Genomic DNA, 18,155 nt, shown 5'->3' on the forward strand with positions numbered 1-18,155 from the left:
CTGTAAGAATATACAGTGTTAGAATTCTAAGGCAGTAAGGGCCTCAAGTCCCTTCTTGTCAATGCTCTCATTTTTTAAATTTTTTTTTAGTGATAAAAATAAAGTTTTATCTATTTCATCCAGGAATATATGCTTTGTATCTTATACGTAATATTCCAGAGAAAAAGAAAGTTACCTATACCTCTTTTTTGAAGAATAGATATTCTTAATATCCACACCATTCAAAGACAATGTAAAAACAAAACAAACAAAACCCCAAAAAAACAAACCCCCAAAACCCAAAACCCCAATATTGTAGGTCAGTCTCCTACCTGAGTCTGTATGAAAAAATAAAAATATTACAAAATAAAATCAAGCAGTTAATTAAAAATAACAGACTCAATGATAAAGAACTCTTCAAGTCCATCAGAAAAACTACTCAGTGTAAAAGTGGATAAATAGGTTCATGTGCAATTCCCAGGAAATAAAAGGCAAATGGAGTAACAATCACATAAAATATTCTCAAGTTCATTATGGCCATGAGAATGAAAATTAATTACAATACAAATAATATTCATTTGTATCATATTGATGACAATTAAACATTTTTAGAAAGCTAAACGTTTGTGAGAATGTGAAGAAAGAAGATTACCCACTGCTAAAAGTATGCTGGAAAAAAATTTAGGATATCTGGTAAAAGTGTACATGCTCTAAAACCATGAAATTCTGTAATCAGGTATGTGTCCGAGATTTTCCAGGCTATGTGTATATCAATGTTCTCATTTTACAAATAAAGTAATCAAAGCCTAGCTCTTTTTACTATTAATATATATAAAACTACTTAGAACTTTTAATATATGTTAAAAGTTAACTATTTTAACTTAAAAGTATTTATTTTAACTTAAAATAAATTTTTTTATATTAAAAGTTAACTACTTTAACTATTAATATATATAAAACTACTTAGAAGTTTTAATATATATAAAACTACTTATATCCTGGTATATATTAAGGATTATATAATAATATATAGTTATCTATGATCATCCTCATCCTCATCATCAATAGTCAGTTGTAGGTGAAATTCTATTAATTAATACTGACAAACAACACATTTTAGGTGCTCATCATTGGATCTCCGGAGGAGTATTCTAACAGCTGAATTAAAAACCTGCCAATATTTGACCAGACGATCAAGTTTGGAGGACGTTCCTTCCTCTCCCACCCAGAGCCACGCTCTTGCGTGCTTCCACAGTGACAGTGTGACCTTTTGAAATTTGGAGATCATACTCTCATCCTTGAAAACGCCCCACCGCCTTCCCTGGGGCGGCCGGCCTCCAGGTTCGCGTTCTACCTGGTAGAATCCCTTGACAGTTTCAGTACCTGGCCGCCAGGGCTTTGGGTGTTACTGCCTTCCTTGGACGGGAGGCACTGGGGAGAAGAGAGGGAAGGCGCTGAAACCCACCTGAGAAGGCGGGCTGGGGGAAGGCACCCCGGGAAAGAGGTTTTCTCGGGTGCCCGCACCCGGAGAGAGCTACTCCGGGGCCAGGCAAGCATCCCGCCTAGGCTCCCTAGTGCATATTAGTGAGTAACACGACTGGCGCGCGAGGTGGTCCATTTTATTTTTGGTAGCTAGACGCCAATAGGACGCACCACTTCAGCTCCAAACGGGAACTGGTGGCCCCAAGATGTTTTCTTTTCTTTTTCATTTTTTTGAGACAGGGTCTCGCTCTGTCGCCCAGGCTGGAATGCAGTGGAGAGATCTCAACTCATCGCTACTCCCTCCTTCTGGGTTCGAGTGATCCTCCCACCTCAGCCTCAGTAGCTGGGACCACAGACGCGCGCCACCACGCCGGCTAATTTTTATATTTTTTTGCAGAGAAAGGGTCTCGCTATGTTGCCTAGGCTGGTCTCGAACTCCTGGCCTCAAGTGATCCACCCGCCTCGGCCTCCCAAAGTGCTGGAATTACTGGCGTGAGCCACCGCGCCCGGTCTGCCCCTAAGATTTTCATTGCAAAGATGGAATGGTCGCTTCTGTGCGGATCCTCCAAACCATCGTTGGGAGAGGCCTCCTTAAAGTCTAGGAGAAAAGTTGTTTGGGACCGATATGAAAGTAAGGCAAAGCCGGATGGAAGAGAGTAGCCGAAACAAGCAAGAAAAGGAAAAGCGATCGTGATGGGTTTAGGAAAGGTGATCTGGCGTGCTAAATGGCATTTCCGGAGAAATCTGAAAACTATTGCTTTACTGAAGTATAGCAAAGAGCTGTCCGGGCTCTGGAAACTCCTTAACGGATCAAAACGGATGCAATGGGTATCCTTCTCCAACGACACACCTCAAACGGGCCGGGAGCCGGGCAGTTAGCCACCCGCTGCCTCCCCTTCCGCAGTCCGGCTCGCAGCCGCTCAGCTACCTCTAAAGCCCGGAGCAGGAAAGTCCGCGCAGGCCAGGATGGCCCGGGTGGTAATCTAGCAGGCCTGCACACTGCGCATGCGCAGGGGGTGGACTGCCAGGTCGGCTCAGGGAGCCGTGACGAGTCCGGAAGCGCCTGCGCGCGCTCCTCGGTACGAGAACTAGTTTTGTTCCGTGCCCTCTGGACTGGAACCTTTTGGAGAGAACCCCTGGCAGGACCAACCCCGCACCCGCCAGCACCGCGGCAATGTCCAGCAATAGTTTTCCTTACAATGAGCAGTCCGGAGGAGGGGAGGCGACGGAGCTGGGTCAGGAGGCGACCTCAACCATTTCCCCCTCGGGGGCCTTCGGCCTCTTCAGCAGCGATTTGAAGAAGTGAGGAGAAAGGTTTGGGTTGCGGGGATGGGAGGGAGGAGCTGGGGACTCGGAGGAGTGGGCGCCAGGGTGGGCTTCCTGGAGAGGAGCGGGGTCGCCCTGAGGTCTGAGCAGGGCAGGGCGGTAACGTGTCCCGCGGGTGGGTAGGTGGGGTTGGTTGGCGGTGGTGGGAGTTGTGGGAGTTTGGGGCGAATGTGTGTAGGGGTCTCTAGTAGTTTTCAAACTTTAGTGAAAAGGAAACCACTTGGTGAGCTTAGATCCCACCCCTGAAGACACTGATTGAATTGGACTTGGGCTGGGCTCAGGAGTCTGAATTTTGAGCATAGTCTTCTAGTTTATTTACCGTTCGCCGGATCAGACTTTAATACATTCCCTGATTAGGGTGAAAGGAGTGTTTTGGTGAAGGTGAGAGTGCGAGTGTTGCTTGTGGGAAGTTATTTTGTGACCCCGGAGTGTAGGAGCAGAGAGGTGGATTTAGGCTGTTTGAATGGACAAACTGGTTTACACCAGTATTAATGTTCTTGGATTATGTCCTTTGCACTACAGACAAAAACACCAATCCAAAATAAGCATATGAATAGAAAATATTTTAAAAGAGTGTTACTGTGAACAAATCCAAAACTTTTACAGATTAATAATGTGAATTTTAAAAACGAATGTTAAACAAGGTACACTTAGTTTTGTAAAAAGTATCACCGAGAAATGGAAAGAAATCCCAAGTTGTTTGTTTGGGGGGTGGGTTGGTGGTAGTGGTTACATTTACCAGAATTATCATTTTTACATTTCTCTTATTTTAAATCTTTCATTACTAAGCAATATGGTCACATAATAGTCTGTCACTAAATTCATGCTAAATTAAGGTAGAATAGCTGTGCTAGTAGCTTTGCAGATCTGTTAGAGGGTATAATTAAAATTTAAATTAAACGTTACTAACAATATTGGGTAGTCTAGAAAGTGCTACTACTTCAAATTGGGATTACATTTTGGCTGTATTGAGGATCAAAATCATATATATAGCATATAAGATACAATCTTTTCCTTTTTCCCAAGGTTAGAAAAGTTTAAAAGTAAGGTAACTGATTTCATTTTTCATTATATGCATTTGATGATCCATTGTTCTAGAACAAGTACGGAGCTTGTTGCCTCTACTATTAGCAAAATGTTTAGACTGAATTAACCTGTATATCGGCATCAATCTGTTTTGCAAATTAATTTACTTTTATGGTTTGTGAACATCTACGATGTTTTCTCTTAGATTTTTGTCAGATTTGGGGCCAGGCACTGCGGCTCACGCCTGTAATCCCAGCACTTTGGGAGGGTGAGGCGGGCGGATCGCTTGAGGCCAGGAGTTCGAGACCAGCCTGGCCAACATGGTGAAACCCCGTCTCTACTAAAAATACAAAAATTAGCCGGGCGTGGTGGCTCGTGCCTGTAATCCCAGCTACTCGGGAGGCTGAGGCAGGAGAATCGCTTGAATCCGGGAGGCGGAAGCTGCAGTGAGCCGAGATCGCGCCACAGCACTCAAACGTGGGCGACAGAGTGAGACTCCGTCTCAAAAAAAGAAAAAAAAGAAAAAGATTTTTGTCAAATTTGGACCTGATTTGGAAAAAAAAAACAAAAAAAACTCAAGACCAGTGCTCTTGAGGTGACCTAACAGGTTGGATTTAAAATAAAATTAGCTAATTGATTAGAGGTGATATGTAATATATGCAAATAACCATGGTTGAATTGTGTTCCCCGAAAGATATTTATTGAGTATTTGTGCACACCACTTTACATTTATTATCTCATTCAGTTTTCCTAAACAACCCTGCAGGTTATTACCAGGTACTTCTCTGCTCCCACTTTACACGTGAGGAAATTGGAGCATGGTTGTTAACTTGGAAAAGGCCACAAAGGTAGAACATTGCACTGCCTGAATTTGAACTCAGGGGCTCTAATATTAGAGCCCATTCTCTCAAACGTTTAGATGTGCTACTTACTACTTGATGAAATGTATGGTATTTTTATTACTGAGTGCATACAACTCACAAAAAGTTTAAAACTTTAAATAGTAGCTCCAAATAGTACCACCAGAGAAGCTTCCAGGGATTAGAAACATTTGGCTATTGACCTGCAGTCTAATGGAATTGTACAGAAACAAGGAGACCCGTTCTGGAAGTGGTCATTAAATCTCTCTTGAGTCCACATTTTCTCATTTATAAAACCGTAATATTACTTGCCTTTTAAAAAATCGAATGACAAAATTTATATAAAAAACTTAAAGCTTACCCTATTCCTCACCTCTGGTTTTTAATGGTTTACTCTGATGAAATAGTTTCAAGTTTACAAAAAAGTTGCAACAATAACACAGAGAGCTACCCTTTTGCAGATTTACCAATTAAAAAAAAAATGCTACATTGCTTGCTTACTCTCTCTGCCACTCACTCTCCCCATGCATATTCAGGCACATATACGTATTCATGTTATTATGTCTTCTGAACCATTGGAGACTCAGTTGTACACATCATGTTCTTTTACAATGAAAATCTTAATGTGTAATTTTTAAGAACAAAGATATTCTCTTACGCAACTACAGTGTTGATGTATTCAGGAAATTAATCTAATTTTATCCTTTGTTCCAATAAAGTGTTTTTTTTTCCCAAGCATTTTTTTCCTCAAGTACAGTTTCCAGTCCAAGATAATATATTTAATTTAGTTGCCATGTCTCTTTAATCTGGGATAGTTCCTTAGCCTTTTTTGTCTTTCATGAATTTGACATATCTAAGGATTGCAAAGCCTATGATTTTATTTTATGTTAATCAGTTTTTGGGTTTGCTGCTGTTTCCTCATGTTTAGATTCAGGTTATGTATCCTTGGCTGGGATACTACCATAGGTGATGCATGCTTCTTGAACTATTACATTTGGAGGCATAGGTTGTCCATCTTCATGATGTTAATTTTCCTAGTCACAGGGTTGTCCAGTTTCTCTGTTGTGTCATTTCTGTTTTTTTTTTTTTTTTTTTTCAAATTATCTGTGGGGAGACACTGAGACCATGCAGATGTCTTGCTCTTTTTTAAATGGACCACTTCTACATTTAACAACCATTGATCAATCTCCTGAACCTGTCTTTTCCACAATGGCTGCAAAATGGTAATGTTTCAGCTGCAACTCCCTCTGCTGTTCTGCTCTTTGGCTTCTTGGCCTAGAGCTCTGTGTTCGCTGATCCTTCACTAACCATCTCAATGATGCCTAGGTACTTCCTAGTCATAGTATTATTGGCAATTTTTGTTTTCTGAATTTAATCTTATTTATCAATATTATTTATCTTCTCCTCTCTTCAAACAGAAGCAGAATTAGATAGCTTTATGAAAGTAGATCCTATACCTAATTTATTGGCTAAAAAGGCCTGTGTATTAGATTATTGGCTTCAAGATTTTCAATTTCTTTATTTAAAATGTAAAGAACTTATTTTTGTACTCTTATTTTTTATTTTTTGAGACATGTCTTACTCTGTTGCCTAGGCTGGAGTGCAGTGGTGTGATCATGGCTCACTGCAGCCTCAACCACCTGGGCTCAAGTGATCCTTCCCACCTCAGGCTTCCGAGTAGCTGGGACTACAGGTGCATGCTACCATGCCCAGCTAATTTTTGTATTTATTGTAGAGATGGGGTCTTGCCATGTTGCCCAGGCTAGTCTTGAACTCCTAGGCTCAAGCAATCCGCCTGCCTCATCCTCCCAAGGTGCTGGAATTGGAGGCGTGCACCACTGTGCTTGGCCCCTTCCTTCTTTTTAAAATATTCTCAACTTTTATTTTCTGTTTTTTTCTAAGTTATTTTTCTTCATTTAAAAAAAAACTTCTTTTAACCAATTTGGGTATGTGTGCCTATAATTAAAAATAATTTTAATAATTCTGTTACTGGATTAAACATTTAATTAGGAATTAATTTCTAGAAACAGACAAGACTAATTAATTTTTCTTAATTACAATAGTAAAGCTACTAAATTTGTAAATCTCTTTTCCTTTGAGAGCATCTTGGTGTATTAGAAGGAAGACTGAGGCTGGGAATGGTGGCCCCTGCCTGTAATCTTAGCATTTTGGGAGGCCCAGGCAGGAGGATTGCTTGAACCCAGGAGTTCCAGACCAGCCTGGGCAACATAGTGAGACCTTGTCTCTATAAATGAAAATGGGAAGAAAAAACAAAAAACACTGGGCCCAGAGTCAGAAGACCTGGATTTAAGTTGATGTTTTCCATTTGTAGTAGTGCTTCCTTGTTCAAGTTGCTGATCTCTTCAAACCTCAGTTTCCTCATTTCTAGACAGGATGTGATAATACTTGCCTCTTTTGTGAGGATCTCATAAGATGGTGTACTTCAAAGTGATTTCTAAACTAGGATATTAACTAACGCTATTTGGGAAAGTTGGTGAAGACTTCACTGAGGTAGTGACACTTTAGATCTTAAAGCCTGAGGTTTTTGCCAGGGGGAGGAAAGATGGATTCTTTAGGCAGAGTATGTAGAAACCAGAAGATTTGCAAAAGAAAAAGCATGTTCAAATGAGATGGATATTTAGACATCACAATTATGAATAGTAGGTAGTAAAGTATGGGAGTGGATGAAATCACCCAGGGAAGACTTTTCTTGTTAGACGAGAAGGCAGTTTGGACAAAACCCAGGGGACACCAGGATATAAAGTATGAATGGAAGAACTAGAAGAAGAGACTGAGCTCAGAAGGGTGGGAAACCACAGGAAGGTTTAAAAAAGAAGATGCTAACAGGAAAATTAAAAGAAGGAAATGTTCAGCTATGTCAGGAGTTGTAGAGTAAGGGCGAATAGAATGAAGGCTGAAAAGAGGCCCTTGGGTTTAACAACTGAAAGGTGACTTTAGCAGCCAGTAACTTAGCAATGCAGTACCTCCTGCACACGTTGAAAGGTAGCATTTTTACTCTGTTTAAATCGGGGTGGGCTTTTCATTTGTTTAGATTCAAAGAGCTAATTTAGATCCAAGCAAAGTACTGCATGCTTTCCTGTAGTCAGTAATACAACCCAGTGTATTTGGATTGCATCAATAAAGCCTGACTTATTTTTTAACTTAAATCTTATTCATTGTCAACTTTACAATATCAAACATGAAAATTCTATTACATTCATTCTTAACCTTTAATATCAGTGATTCTCAGGAGAGTCCAGTAGGAAGATTACATGTGTCTGTGGTTTGTACGCAATTATAGCAACTCTGACTTTATCTCCACTACTTTTTGTATCTTTCTGGAAGGCATATAGAAATGCAGCTGAGTGAGATTCATTTACTTAGAGGGATGTTATTGAATATACTTTCTTAAAAATACAATTTTATTAATAGTAACGCATTATATTTGACATACCTTGAAGAGTCATTGTGTCTCACTATAGGGTTCTAAACTTGTGTTTAAGTCCATTTTTTATTAATACTTAATTTTATCTAGTGTCTGTACCATATTTTTGGGTGTTTTTTTTTCAGTTAACATTTTTTCATGGTCTAGTTGTTTAGAGCTTGCTCTACTTTCTTTTTGCTTATCCTAGTATTTCTCATTTAAACTTTATCTCATTGTGTATTTTCAGTTTATGTAGTTGCTCAGTGAATATTTCTTAAATATTTATATAGATAAATCGTTCACACATTCTGCTCATATTAAAGACTATGATTTGTGTGAAGGTGCCTAGCAAAGTGTTTGGCTCATAATTTTGCTTAATAAAATATTTTCAGATCCTTTTACTCAATTCAGTGATTTAGATTCCATTAACATTTGCTCTCTCATTAGCCAATGTTGTTAAAAAATGAAGCATGACTGATTCCGTGGACCCTATACAGAAGGAAACCCTCATCTGGTATCTCCATTGTATTGTAGTACAGCGTCACCCTGAAGCTAATTTTGTGTAGTTCACTTGGGTCTTTGCTGTGGTTAGGATTAACTGACTCGGAATTGTCATGTAGGTATGGAATGAACTTTACAATCAGGATTTTTAGTCTTTATCCCAGTCTTCAAAGGCATCTTTACCTCCCAGTCTTGGATTATTCCATATGTATGGTTCATTCCTCTGTGTTTTCACCATAAAAATGTATAACAATTATAAGGTCTTTATCTTGTTTTTAAGAAACTCAGACTTTATTTGGAGAGATTAGGCTAATGTGAACTAACCGTCAGTAATTCAAGTATACAATTAGTGTTAAATTGTGTAATTCAACTTTTCAGTGTGACATACCTATTGAAAATTATTTGTTATAAGCCTTTGTTTGTGTAAACAGTGATTTACTGAAGAAAATGGAAATGCTGGAATTTTGAAATGTTAAGGACATTTTAGTTTGAGACGTTGAAGTGTTGGTGCCCTGAGTCATAAGCATGACATGAAGAGGCACGGGCTTCTTCCTCATTGTGAATTCCTTTCTCTTGTGGTCAGGAGTTCAGGGTTGCTGCTATGAAAATATGCTTCAGTCATGATTTTGTTAGCATACTGTTATACATCTGATCATCTTTAGTTATGAAGATTTAAATCTCTTGCGTTCTAATAATTCCAGGTTTGATAACTGATCTGTCTTGTTTATTATGTTTAGCTAATTGAAATTTATGGTCATTAGATCTGGTACTAGAGCTGTTAACATATTTGCTTGCTACATATGTAAACTGGATCCTACTTTTTTTTTTTTTTTACAAGGGGTACATTAAGTTATTAGGAAATTTTAGTATTTTATTGATTTTTCACTAAATTTCAGCATTTGTTCCAAGGTGACTAAAAATAAAAGAAGAAACTGTATACTAGTATCTGCAGTGCATTCCTAGCAGCTGAACTAGTTGTTTTTGTCTTCATAAAAATAAGATCGTAAGTTTTACAAAGGGCCAACTATTCAAATTAAGGATTGTCATTTCAGTGGTGCAGTAGGGTTCCATTTATGATTTAATTCTTGAAATATATTTCAAATTAAATAAGATTTTACTACATTGAATAGAAATTTGATGAAATACTGCCTGTAAACAGAGTCTTACTTTCCAACAGATTATAAAACCTTTTATCTTATTTTGCTTTGCTTGCATATCTCCTTGAAGGAGAGTTGGTTCTGACTTCTACATTTTGTCTTAATAAATATTCAAGAAAATATTCTTTCTTGACAGTAGGATATGTTATTTTTAAAATCACTGATCTGGTAAAATTTGAGGAGAAAAATCTGAAAATTAAATTTCAAGCCTTACCATTAAATCATAAGATGTGAGATTTTATGTTATTTAAAAAAAATTTAGTATTTGGAGCAACATTACCAGAGCTGAATGATTAAAGCACATGAAAAAGGCAGACAGATGGTTGGTTGAAATGTTCTTTTTTGCTGCATGAAAAGTTATAAATGCTCATAGAATGACAAATGTATTACAGTGAAATAATTTGACAGTATTGCACTTGTGTATATAAATGAACTACTGACAAAAACAAATTGCCTGCAGTCCAAATTCAAAATTTAAAATGAAGAGCTTAAAGTAGAATAATCAAGAAGGAAATGATTTTCCTCTATTTCATATTATTATGAATAACGTTGGTTCGTGTATTTAGAGAAGGCTTATTTAGCATATCAGCTGGAAAGACTTAATAGATCTACAAAAGTGAACAGTTTATAGCCAATATCTGTTTATTGATGGACTGATTATTTATATTGCCGATAGGAACCAGCCTAATTAGAAGTCCACTGTCTTTAATTCAGCTGAGTGAGTTGGCATGGTAGCTGGACAAATGACAGAAGAATGAATAAGGCTCTGTCTCAGTTTGTTTTATGCTGCTATAACAAAAAACCTGAGACTGGGTAATTTCTAAAGAATATAATTTTATTTCTCACATTTTTGGAGGCCAGGAAGTCCAAGATTGAGTCACAGGCAGGTTTAGTTTCCTGGTGAGGGCTGCTCTTTGCTTCTACGATGGTCCGTTGTTGCCGCATCCTCTGGAGGGGAGTAATGCTGTGTCCTAACTGGGCAGAAGGTGGAAGGGCAAGAGAATGGAAGACTGTGAAGCCTCTTTTGCAAGGGCCTTAATCTCATTCATGAAGGGAGGAGCCCTCATGACTAAATCTTAAAGGCCCCACCTCTTAATGCTATCATATTGGCCATTAAGTTTGAACATCTGAATTTTGGAGAGGACGCATTGAAACCATAGTAGGGTGGTTCCAAAATCATAGGTTGGCAGAGCTAGGCATCACCCAACTTTATTCTTGGAATGGGTTTTCTGCAAGTTTTTAAAGCCTAGGTTGAGAATGTGGTCAAGAAGGATGTGGGGGAAATTAATTAGTAAAATATGAGGGCAGAGAGATAAGGGGCAGAGTGGAAGGTGGAGACCTGATTGTGTAGGGCCTTGTAAAATCATTGTAAGGTCTTTGATTTTACTCTGAGTGAGAAGGGATGCCATTTGGAGAGTTTTGAGCAGAGGGGTGAAATGATTGTTTACCCTTTAAAGGGACATTTTGCCTCTTGAACTAGGAGTGGACTGCAGATTTGAGGCAAGGACCAGCAAGGAGACTATTACAGTAATTCAGGCAAGAGAAGGTGATCAGATTGGTGGTAGTGGAGAGAAGTGGGTGAGTTATGGATATATTTGAAAGGTAGAGCCAATGAGATTTGCTGATAGTTTGGATGTGATATGTGTGTGGGAGAAAAGATATCAAGGGTGGATACAAAGTTTTTCGCCTACACAGCTGGAAGTTTGGAATAGCTGTCAACTAAAATGAAGAATATTGTGCAAAGAGGAATTTTTTTTTAAAGGGGGAAAGGGACCAAGAGCTTGTGCATGTTAAGTTTGAGATGCGATTAGGCATCCATGTGGAGATACTAAACAGGCAGTTGGATATCAGAGTCTGGAGCTTAGAGGAGGAGTCAGGCTAGAAGTATAAATTTGGGAGTCATCAGGTATCATGGGATTGGATGAGACACTGAGGAAGTGAGTGTAGAAAAAGGTCAGAGTCAGTCAGTCCTGGGACATTGCTGGAGTAATTGTGTCAAATAATACAAATAGGTCAAGTAAGATGATTACTGAGAAGGGAGTTTTGGATTTGTCACTGGGTGGACTTTGGTGACCTTGACAAGCAGTTTAGGTGCACTGGTGGGGCTGAAAGCCTCATGAGTGGGCTCAAGAGAGAAGGAAGAAGAAGAATTGTGGTTAGTAGTTTTGTTTTTTGAGACAGAGTCTTGCTCTGTCGCCCAGGCTGGAGTGCAGTGGCGCGATCTCGACTCACTGCAAGCTCCGCCTCCCGGGTTCACGCCATTCTCCTGCCTCAGCCTCCCGAGTAGCTGGGACTACAGGCGCCCGCCACCACGCCCGGCTAATTTTTTTTGTATTTTTAGTAGAGACGGGGTTTCACCGTGTTAGCCGGGATGGTCTCCATCTCCTGATCTCATGATCTGCCCGCCTCGGCCTCCCAAAGTGCTGGGATTTACAGGTGTGAGCCACCGCGCCTGGCTGTTAGTATATTTTTAAGTATAGAAGAGCAGAGAAATGGAGCAGCACTTGGAGAGGAATGTTATGTCAAGGAATTTTTCCTTAAGGTAGGAGAAACTGTATTATCTTGTTTGCTGATGGAACCAACTGATGTAGAGGAGAGAAAATAGATGATGCATTAGAGAGAAGGAAAATTGCTGGAGAATTGCTGATATCCCCTTTTTCTTCTAGAAAACTTACAGATACAGGTTAGCTGAAAAATAACAACCCTAATTTCAATATCCAGAAGAAATCGGTTAATATAGTATATATCTTTTAGCCTTTTTTCTTTTGCATATATATTTATATGTATGTATGTGTATATCATGTGTTTTTAGAGCAAAGCTATATGCTTTTATAATATGACATTATAATTTGCTTGTTTCATTTACCAATGCATGAAGCCTGCTCATTTCTTAAAATGATAGTCCTTTTAGGACAAATTGTAGTTAAATTACTATCTATTAGCTATTAGGAAAGTAAACAACTAAGGTATACAAATGAGGTTATGTAGCTGGCTCCACTAAAGGATTTAAATAGTATCTTATGTAGAATGGACCTTATTAATTATTACCTACATAAATAGAATAACCTTGCAAAAGAATGAATACTAATGATGTTAGATAGTAGCACTGATGAGGACTTTCCACACATACCTGTGTATACCAGGCCGACAGAATAGCATATACCTAGGTTTAGAGCTGTAATGTTCAATACAGTAGCAACTAGCCAAATGTAGCTATTTAAATTTAATTTAATTAAATTTAATTTCTCCACAACTGTAGCCACATTTCATGTATGTGATGTAGCTAGCAGTTACTATATTGGATAATGCAGATAAGTGATTATTTCTGTTATCACGGAACATTCTATTGGATACTGCTGGTTTAGAGGCAAGGATTTATGGCTTACTTAGGGAACAGGAAACAATTCAGTGTGGCAAGAGCACATAGTTGGGAGGAAATGAGGGACTGACTGGTGAAAGATGGTTAGGAGGTAATCAGTCTGTATTATGAAGAGTTTTGCATACCATGCTCAGAAATTTGGATTTTATCATGAAGGTTTGCACAGTAAGGAGGGCTAAAGTATAGGAGCAACATAAAATGATTTATTTTTTAAAAAGATCACCTTGGCTACACCAGTGTTTTTGGATTGGACAAGTATGTGAATGATGCTAGAATTCTGTGATACTGGAAACACAGATGGATAGAGTAAGTTTGGAGTGAGGAGGGTAGGTGTTGAGGTCCGTTTTGGATCTGCTGAATTTGAATTGATAGTTAGGCATTCATTGAGCAGTTAGATAGATAGATAAGGTATTCAGGACAGATACCTGGGCTGGTGATGTAGATTTGGGAGTCATTAGTTGATGACATTGTAGTTGGAGCCATTGAGTGGAAAGTGTGTGTGCGGCATGTGAAGAGAAGGCCAGTGAGGAATCTTAGTAAAGTCTACATTGAAGAGAGTAGGAGAATTGGAACTTACTTAGAAAACTAAGAAGGGAGAATTCAGTTTTGGGAAACCATGAAAGTTGATTGTACAAGTTTTTGAATTGTGTTTAAGGTATAAGAAAAGGGCGAAACTTAATTCCTACTTCCGTAGGAGGAAGACAGCCGATAAATGGTTTATTGTGTGGTTTGTTGAGACAGTGTGGTATGACGGTTAGACACACCCACTCTGGAACTATTCCTGGGTGTCAAAATGTGGCACAGAGTTAATAAATTGTACTTGGACAGATTATTTTACAACTCTCTGCCCTTGGTTTTCTTATGTGTAAAATGGGGATGAGGATGATAATGTACCTACACTCATTGACTAGTTATGAGGATTAAAAGATTTAATATATGTAGATAGTGCCTGGTACATAATAAACATAGTAATTATGATTACCATTATAACACCATTAAAGTCATTTAAAGTTTTGTTTTCATTTTTCTTTTTTGGTTTTAAGAGACACAATCTCTTTCTGTGCCCCAGGCTGGGGTGCAGTGGCCCTATCATGGCTTACTCCTGGGCTCTAGTGATCCTTCTGCCTCAGCCTCCTGAGTAGCTGGGACTGCAGACATGTATCACCATGCCTAGCTATTTTTTTTTTTTTTTTTGGTAGAGACAAGTCTTACTATGTTGCCCACGCTGGTCTTGAACTCCTGGGCTCAAGCCGTCCTCCTGCCTCGGCCTCCCAAAGTGCTAGGAGTACAGGCATGAGCCACCATGCCTGGCCTGTTTTATTTTTAATATGATGTACTTTTTAAGCTATTATAATTTTAGAATTATTGTTAATTTTCACATTAACCATTGCTTTATGTTTTTAATTTTCAAATTTTCATCAAACTTCAGTTTTTCTGAATTATATTTCACAAGTGTTTGAAACAACTAAATATATTTACTTTTAATGGCAAAAACTGCAGTTACTTTTGCACCAGCTTAATACAAAGTACCTTTAATGTGCACCACATAAAAATAAATGAAATTAATAAGCCCTGATTCTTCTGTGTGATTATCAAGGATTTGGGAACAATGATTATAGTACAAAGGAGTAAAAAGTGTATTTGTTTTAAACTTTTTTTTTTTCAATTTTCAGTCTTCTTTTGTATCCTATGGCTTTGAAGCTGTTCTTGAAGAAGCAGCCTATTTCTCGTTTTTCCTAAAAGAAGGCAGGCTTATGTATGTTTTGCTTTAACAGAAATAAAAAGAGGAGGGGCTAAATGGTCAGCAGTGCCAGCTGCTGGTATGGAATCAAGTAAAATGGTAAGGCAGTTTTAGGCAGTTGTTGGTGACCTTGGTGGTGGTGACAGCAGTGTCAAGGGATGTTGAGTGTGGAAATCGATGGCAGTCCATTGGTGGATGGGTGAGAACTGAGTAAAAGAAGATCACTTCTCTGAAGAACTTTGGCTTTCAGGTAGAGGAGGAAGGATGGTTATTGCAGGGAGACATGGAGTCTAACGAGCTTTTTTTTCTTTTAGAGTAGTTTCTCTTTTATTTTTAATTATGGTAAAATACACCTGAATAACTTTATCATCCTAACCATTTTTTCCCCTGTTTGACAAGGTATCAAGCAACCTAACCATTGTTAAGTGTGCAGTTCAGTGGCATTAAATATATTCATATTGTTAGGCAATCGTTACCACCATGCCTCTCCAGAACTCTTTTTATATGCACCACTGAAACTCTGCACCCATTAAATAAATCCCTATTTTCTCCTCTCTCCTATTCCTACATACACACAGAGTCCCATCTATTTTGATACTTTGTATATTACTTAAATAATTTTGGATGATAGTGACTGCAAATGATTTTTTTCTTAGCATTCTTAGTATTGTAAAACTGTTTTTCATTCATGTAGCAAAACTATAAAAAAAGTTTCAATATAGTTTGGTCAATAGGATATGTTTATGTTTCAAAAATGTAAAACTACACATGGAAATAAGTTAGTCAGTCTTTTAAAAATAAATTATAATGGGATAATTAACTATAGATGAGAACTGTTTTTTTTTTTTTTTTTTTTTTTGAGGCAGAGTTTTGGTCTTGTTGCCCAGGCTGGAGTGCAGTGGCACGATCTTGGCTCACTGCATTCTCTGCTTCCTAGGTTCAAGCGATTCTCCTGCCTCAGCTTCTTGAGTGGCTGGGATTACAGGCATGCACCACCATGCCCGGCTAATTTTGTGCTTTTAGTAGAGATAGGGTTTTGCCATGTTGGTCAGGATGGTCTCGAGCTGCTGACCTCGGGTGATCCACCTGCCTTGGCCTCCCAAAGTGCTGGAATTACAGGTGCGAGCCACTGCGCCCGGCCGAGAATTGTTTTTCAGTGATAGCATACTTTAAAATAATCACATAAAACTTAAGTGATTTGCACTTTTAGATTCTATTCCTGTCAAGTACAAATTTGTAGGACTTTTTTTCTGTTTCTGGTTCTACATAGCCTTCATCAGGAAACTTGGTGGGACCATGTGACTTTAAAAAAATTGTGGTAAAAAACATATAACATTAAATTTACTATCTTAACCATTTTTGAGTGTACAATTCAGTAGTGTTAACTATATTCACATTGTTGTGCTACAGATGTCTAGAACTGTTTCATCTGCAATACTGCCCTGTGACTTTTTAAAAACTAATTTTTTTATTGAGATTTCCAAGTGCTTCAGGGACAAAGGCAGACATTGCATATTGGTTTCCTGAATTCCCTGTACAGAATGCTGATCCAAACTCATCAGATGGAAAACTTGCCTTCTGTGGCCTTGGAAAGTTGTTGTTGTTGTTTTTTTAAAGAATTTAAAAATTAATCTAGCTTTGAGTTGGCATATCTTATTAACACAGTTGTAGAAAACTTATATTTCCTCTACTATAGTTTATGAATTTCTTGGAGAAAAATCTAATACTAATACTCAAACTTGATGCACAAACGGATTCTTTGGCATGTTTGTGTGTATGCCCATCTGTTACTGTGGCACCATGCCTATTATTACTGTGGCATGCCAATAGCAGTGAGCCATGTGAGCCAACAAAGATGAATTGTTTGGATGGAATACACTATTCTGTAATACTAATTAATTTTGAGCTGATGAATCTACATGAGATAATGTTAACCAAATACAGTCAAAGTAATGTCAGTGAAAATAAAATTTATTTTGACTTATACAGAAGTGTATCACAGATGTTTTAGACTACCATTGAGAATAATTAGAATCAGTGTTTACTATGTTTCTAGTGATCAGTTTTCTTTTCATAAAAATTTTGAGTTTAAAAGAAAAGTTCTTCTTGTGATTATAGATTAAGTAGGGAGGGGGATGACACTCCAGGTTATGGATTTTATACCTTTTATAAGGTATTACTGTATAGTTCTTGAAATATATTCTTTTTTTTTTTTTTTTGAGACAGAGTCTCACCCTGTCGCCCAGGCTGGAGTGCAGTGGCACGATCTCGGCTCACTGCAGCCTCAACCTCCTGGTCTGATCCTCCCACTTCAGCCTCCTGAGTAGCTGGGCCCACAGGTGTACACCACCATGCCTGGCTAATATATATATATATATTTAAGTCATCTATATATATATATTTATATATATTTAAGTACTATATATATATATTTAAGTCCTATATATATATACACCTATATATACATATATAGGACTTAATATATAATATATATAAATTTTATATAATATGTTAAAAAATATATATTTTTCTTTTGTAGAGATTAGGTCTCCCTATGTTGCTCAGGCTGTTCTTGAACTCCTGGGCTCAAGCGATCCTCCTGCCTCCGCATCCCAAAGTCTTGGGATTGCAGGCATGAGTCACAGTGCCCGGCCATTGAAATATATTCTTAATATAGTCAGCTTTATAGCAGAAATTGACAGCGTAGTATGGTGAATAGGAAGAATGTTGAATTTTTAAACAAGATTGAAATTTAATTCCTTGCTTTGCCATTCCCTGGTTTTATGATGATATACATAAAAGGCATGTGATTTTAGAATTTCTCACATGCTATGTAATCTTATGTTACCTTTATATATTCTGAGACTTGGTTTACTCATCTATTAAATGGGAACAATAATAGCTACACACGCTTCATAGAGACTTTGTGATACTAAAATAAGACAGTGTTATAAGCTTCAGAAAATAATACCACTACCACGTGGCTAAATAAGTTAATAATATGTTATAAACACAAGACATGTTAGCGGTGAGTTAGTCAATGATGTGGAAAGGATATAACTTCCAATCCCATATCCCATACCTCCCATTCATGTGTAACTACAAAGAACAAGTTCTTATGTATCCTTTCAGAAACTTTTTTAAAAAATTAAATGATCATATATATACTATTCTCTATGTATCTTGCTTTTCACCTGGTATATTTTAAAAGATCTTTCCATATGTTGATATGTCTTTCCATATCAACATATGATACCATTTTAATCTTTTAAGCCAGCAA

At 37.9% G+C, this 18,155-nt stretch overlaps 1 protein-coding gene across 7 annotated transcripts in view; it reads left to right on the forward strand.

Annotated features, from left to right (window-relative positions):
- The first annotated feature begins 1,402 nt into the window (after positions 1-1,402).
- AP3B1 (adaptor related protein complex 3 subunit beta 1) overlaps positions 1,403-18,155 on the forward strand; it is a 291,912-nt gene continuing 275,159 nt past the window's right edge. For 6 of the 7 annotated variants that reach the window (XM_063811141.1, XM_517689.8, XM_016953105.4 and 3 more), the window contains exon 1: positions 1,403-2,763. In XM_063811141.1, the coding sequence (XP_063667211.1) occupies positions 2,636-2,763 (128 nt within the window). In that variant the 5' untranslated portion in view covers positions 1,403-2,635. Of the gene's footprint in view, positions 2,776-18,155 lie in introns of all 7 variants that reach the window. The other variant, XM_063811142.1, reaches the window with a different exon arrangement.

The sequence above is a fragment of the Pan troglodytes genome, chromosome 4, assembly GCF_028858775.2.
Source record: "Pan troglodytes isolate AG18354 chromosome 4, NHGRI_mPanTro3-v2.0_pri, whole genome shotgun sequence".
Lineage (NCBI taxonomy): Eukaryota > Metazoa > Chordata > Mammalia > Primates > Hominidae > Pan > Pan troglodytes.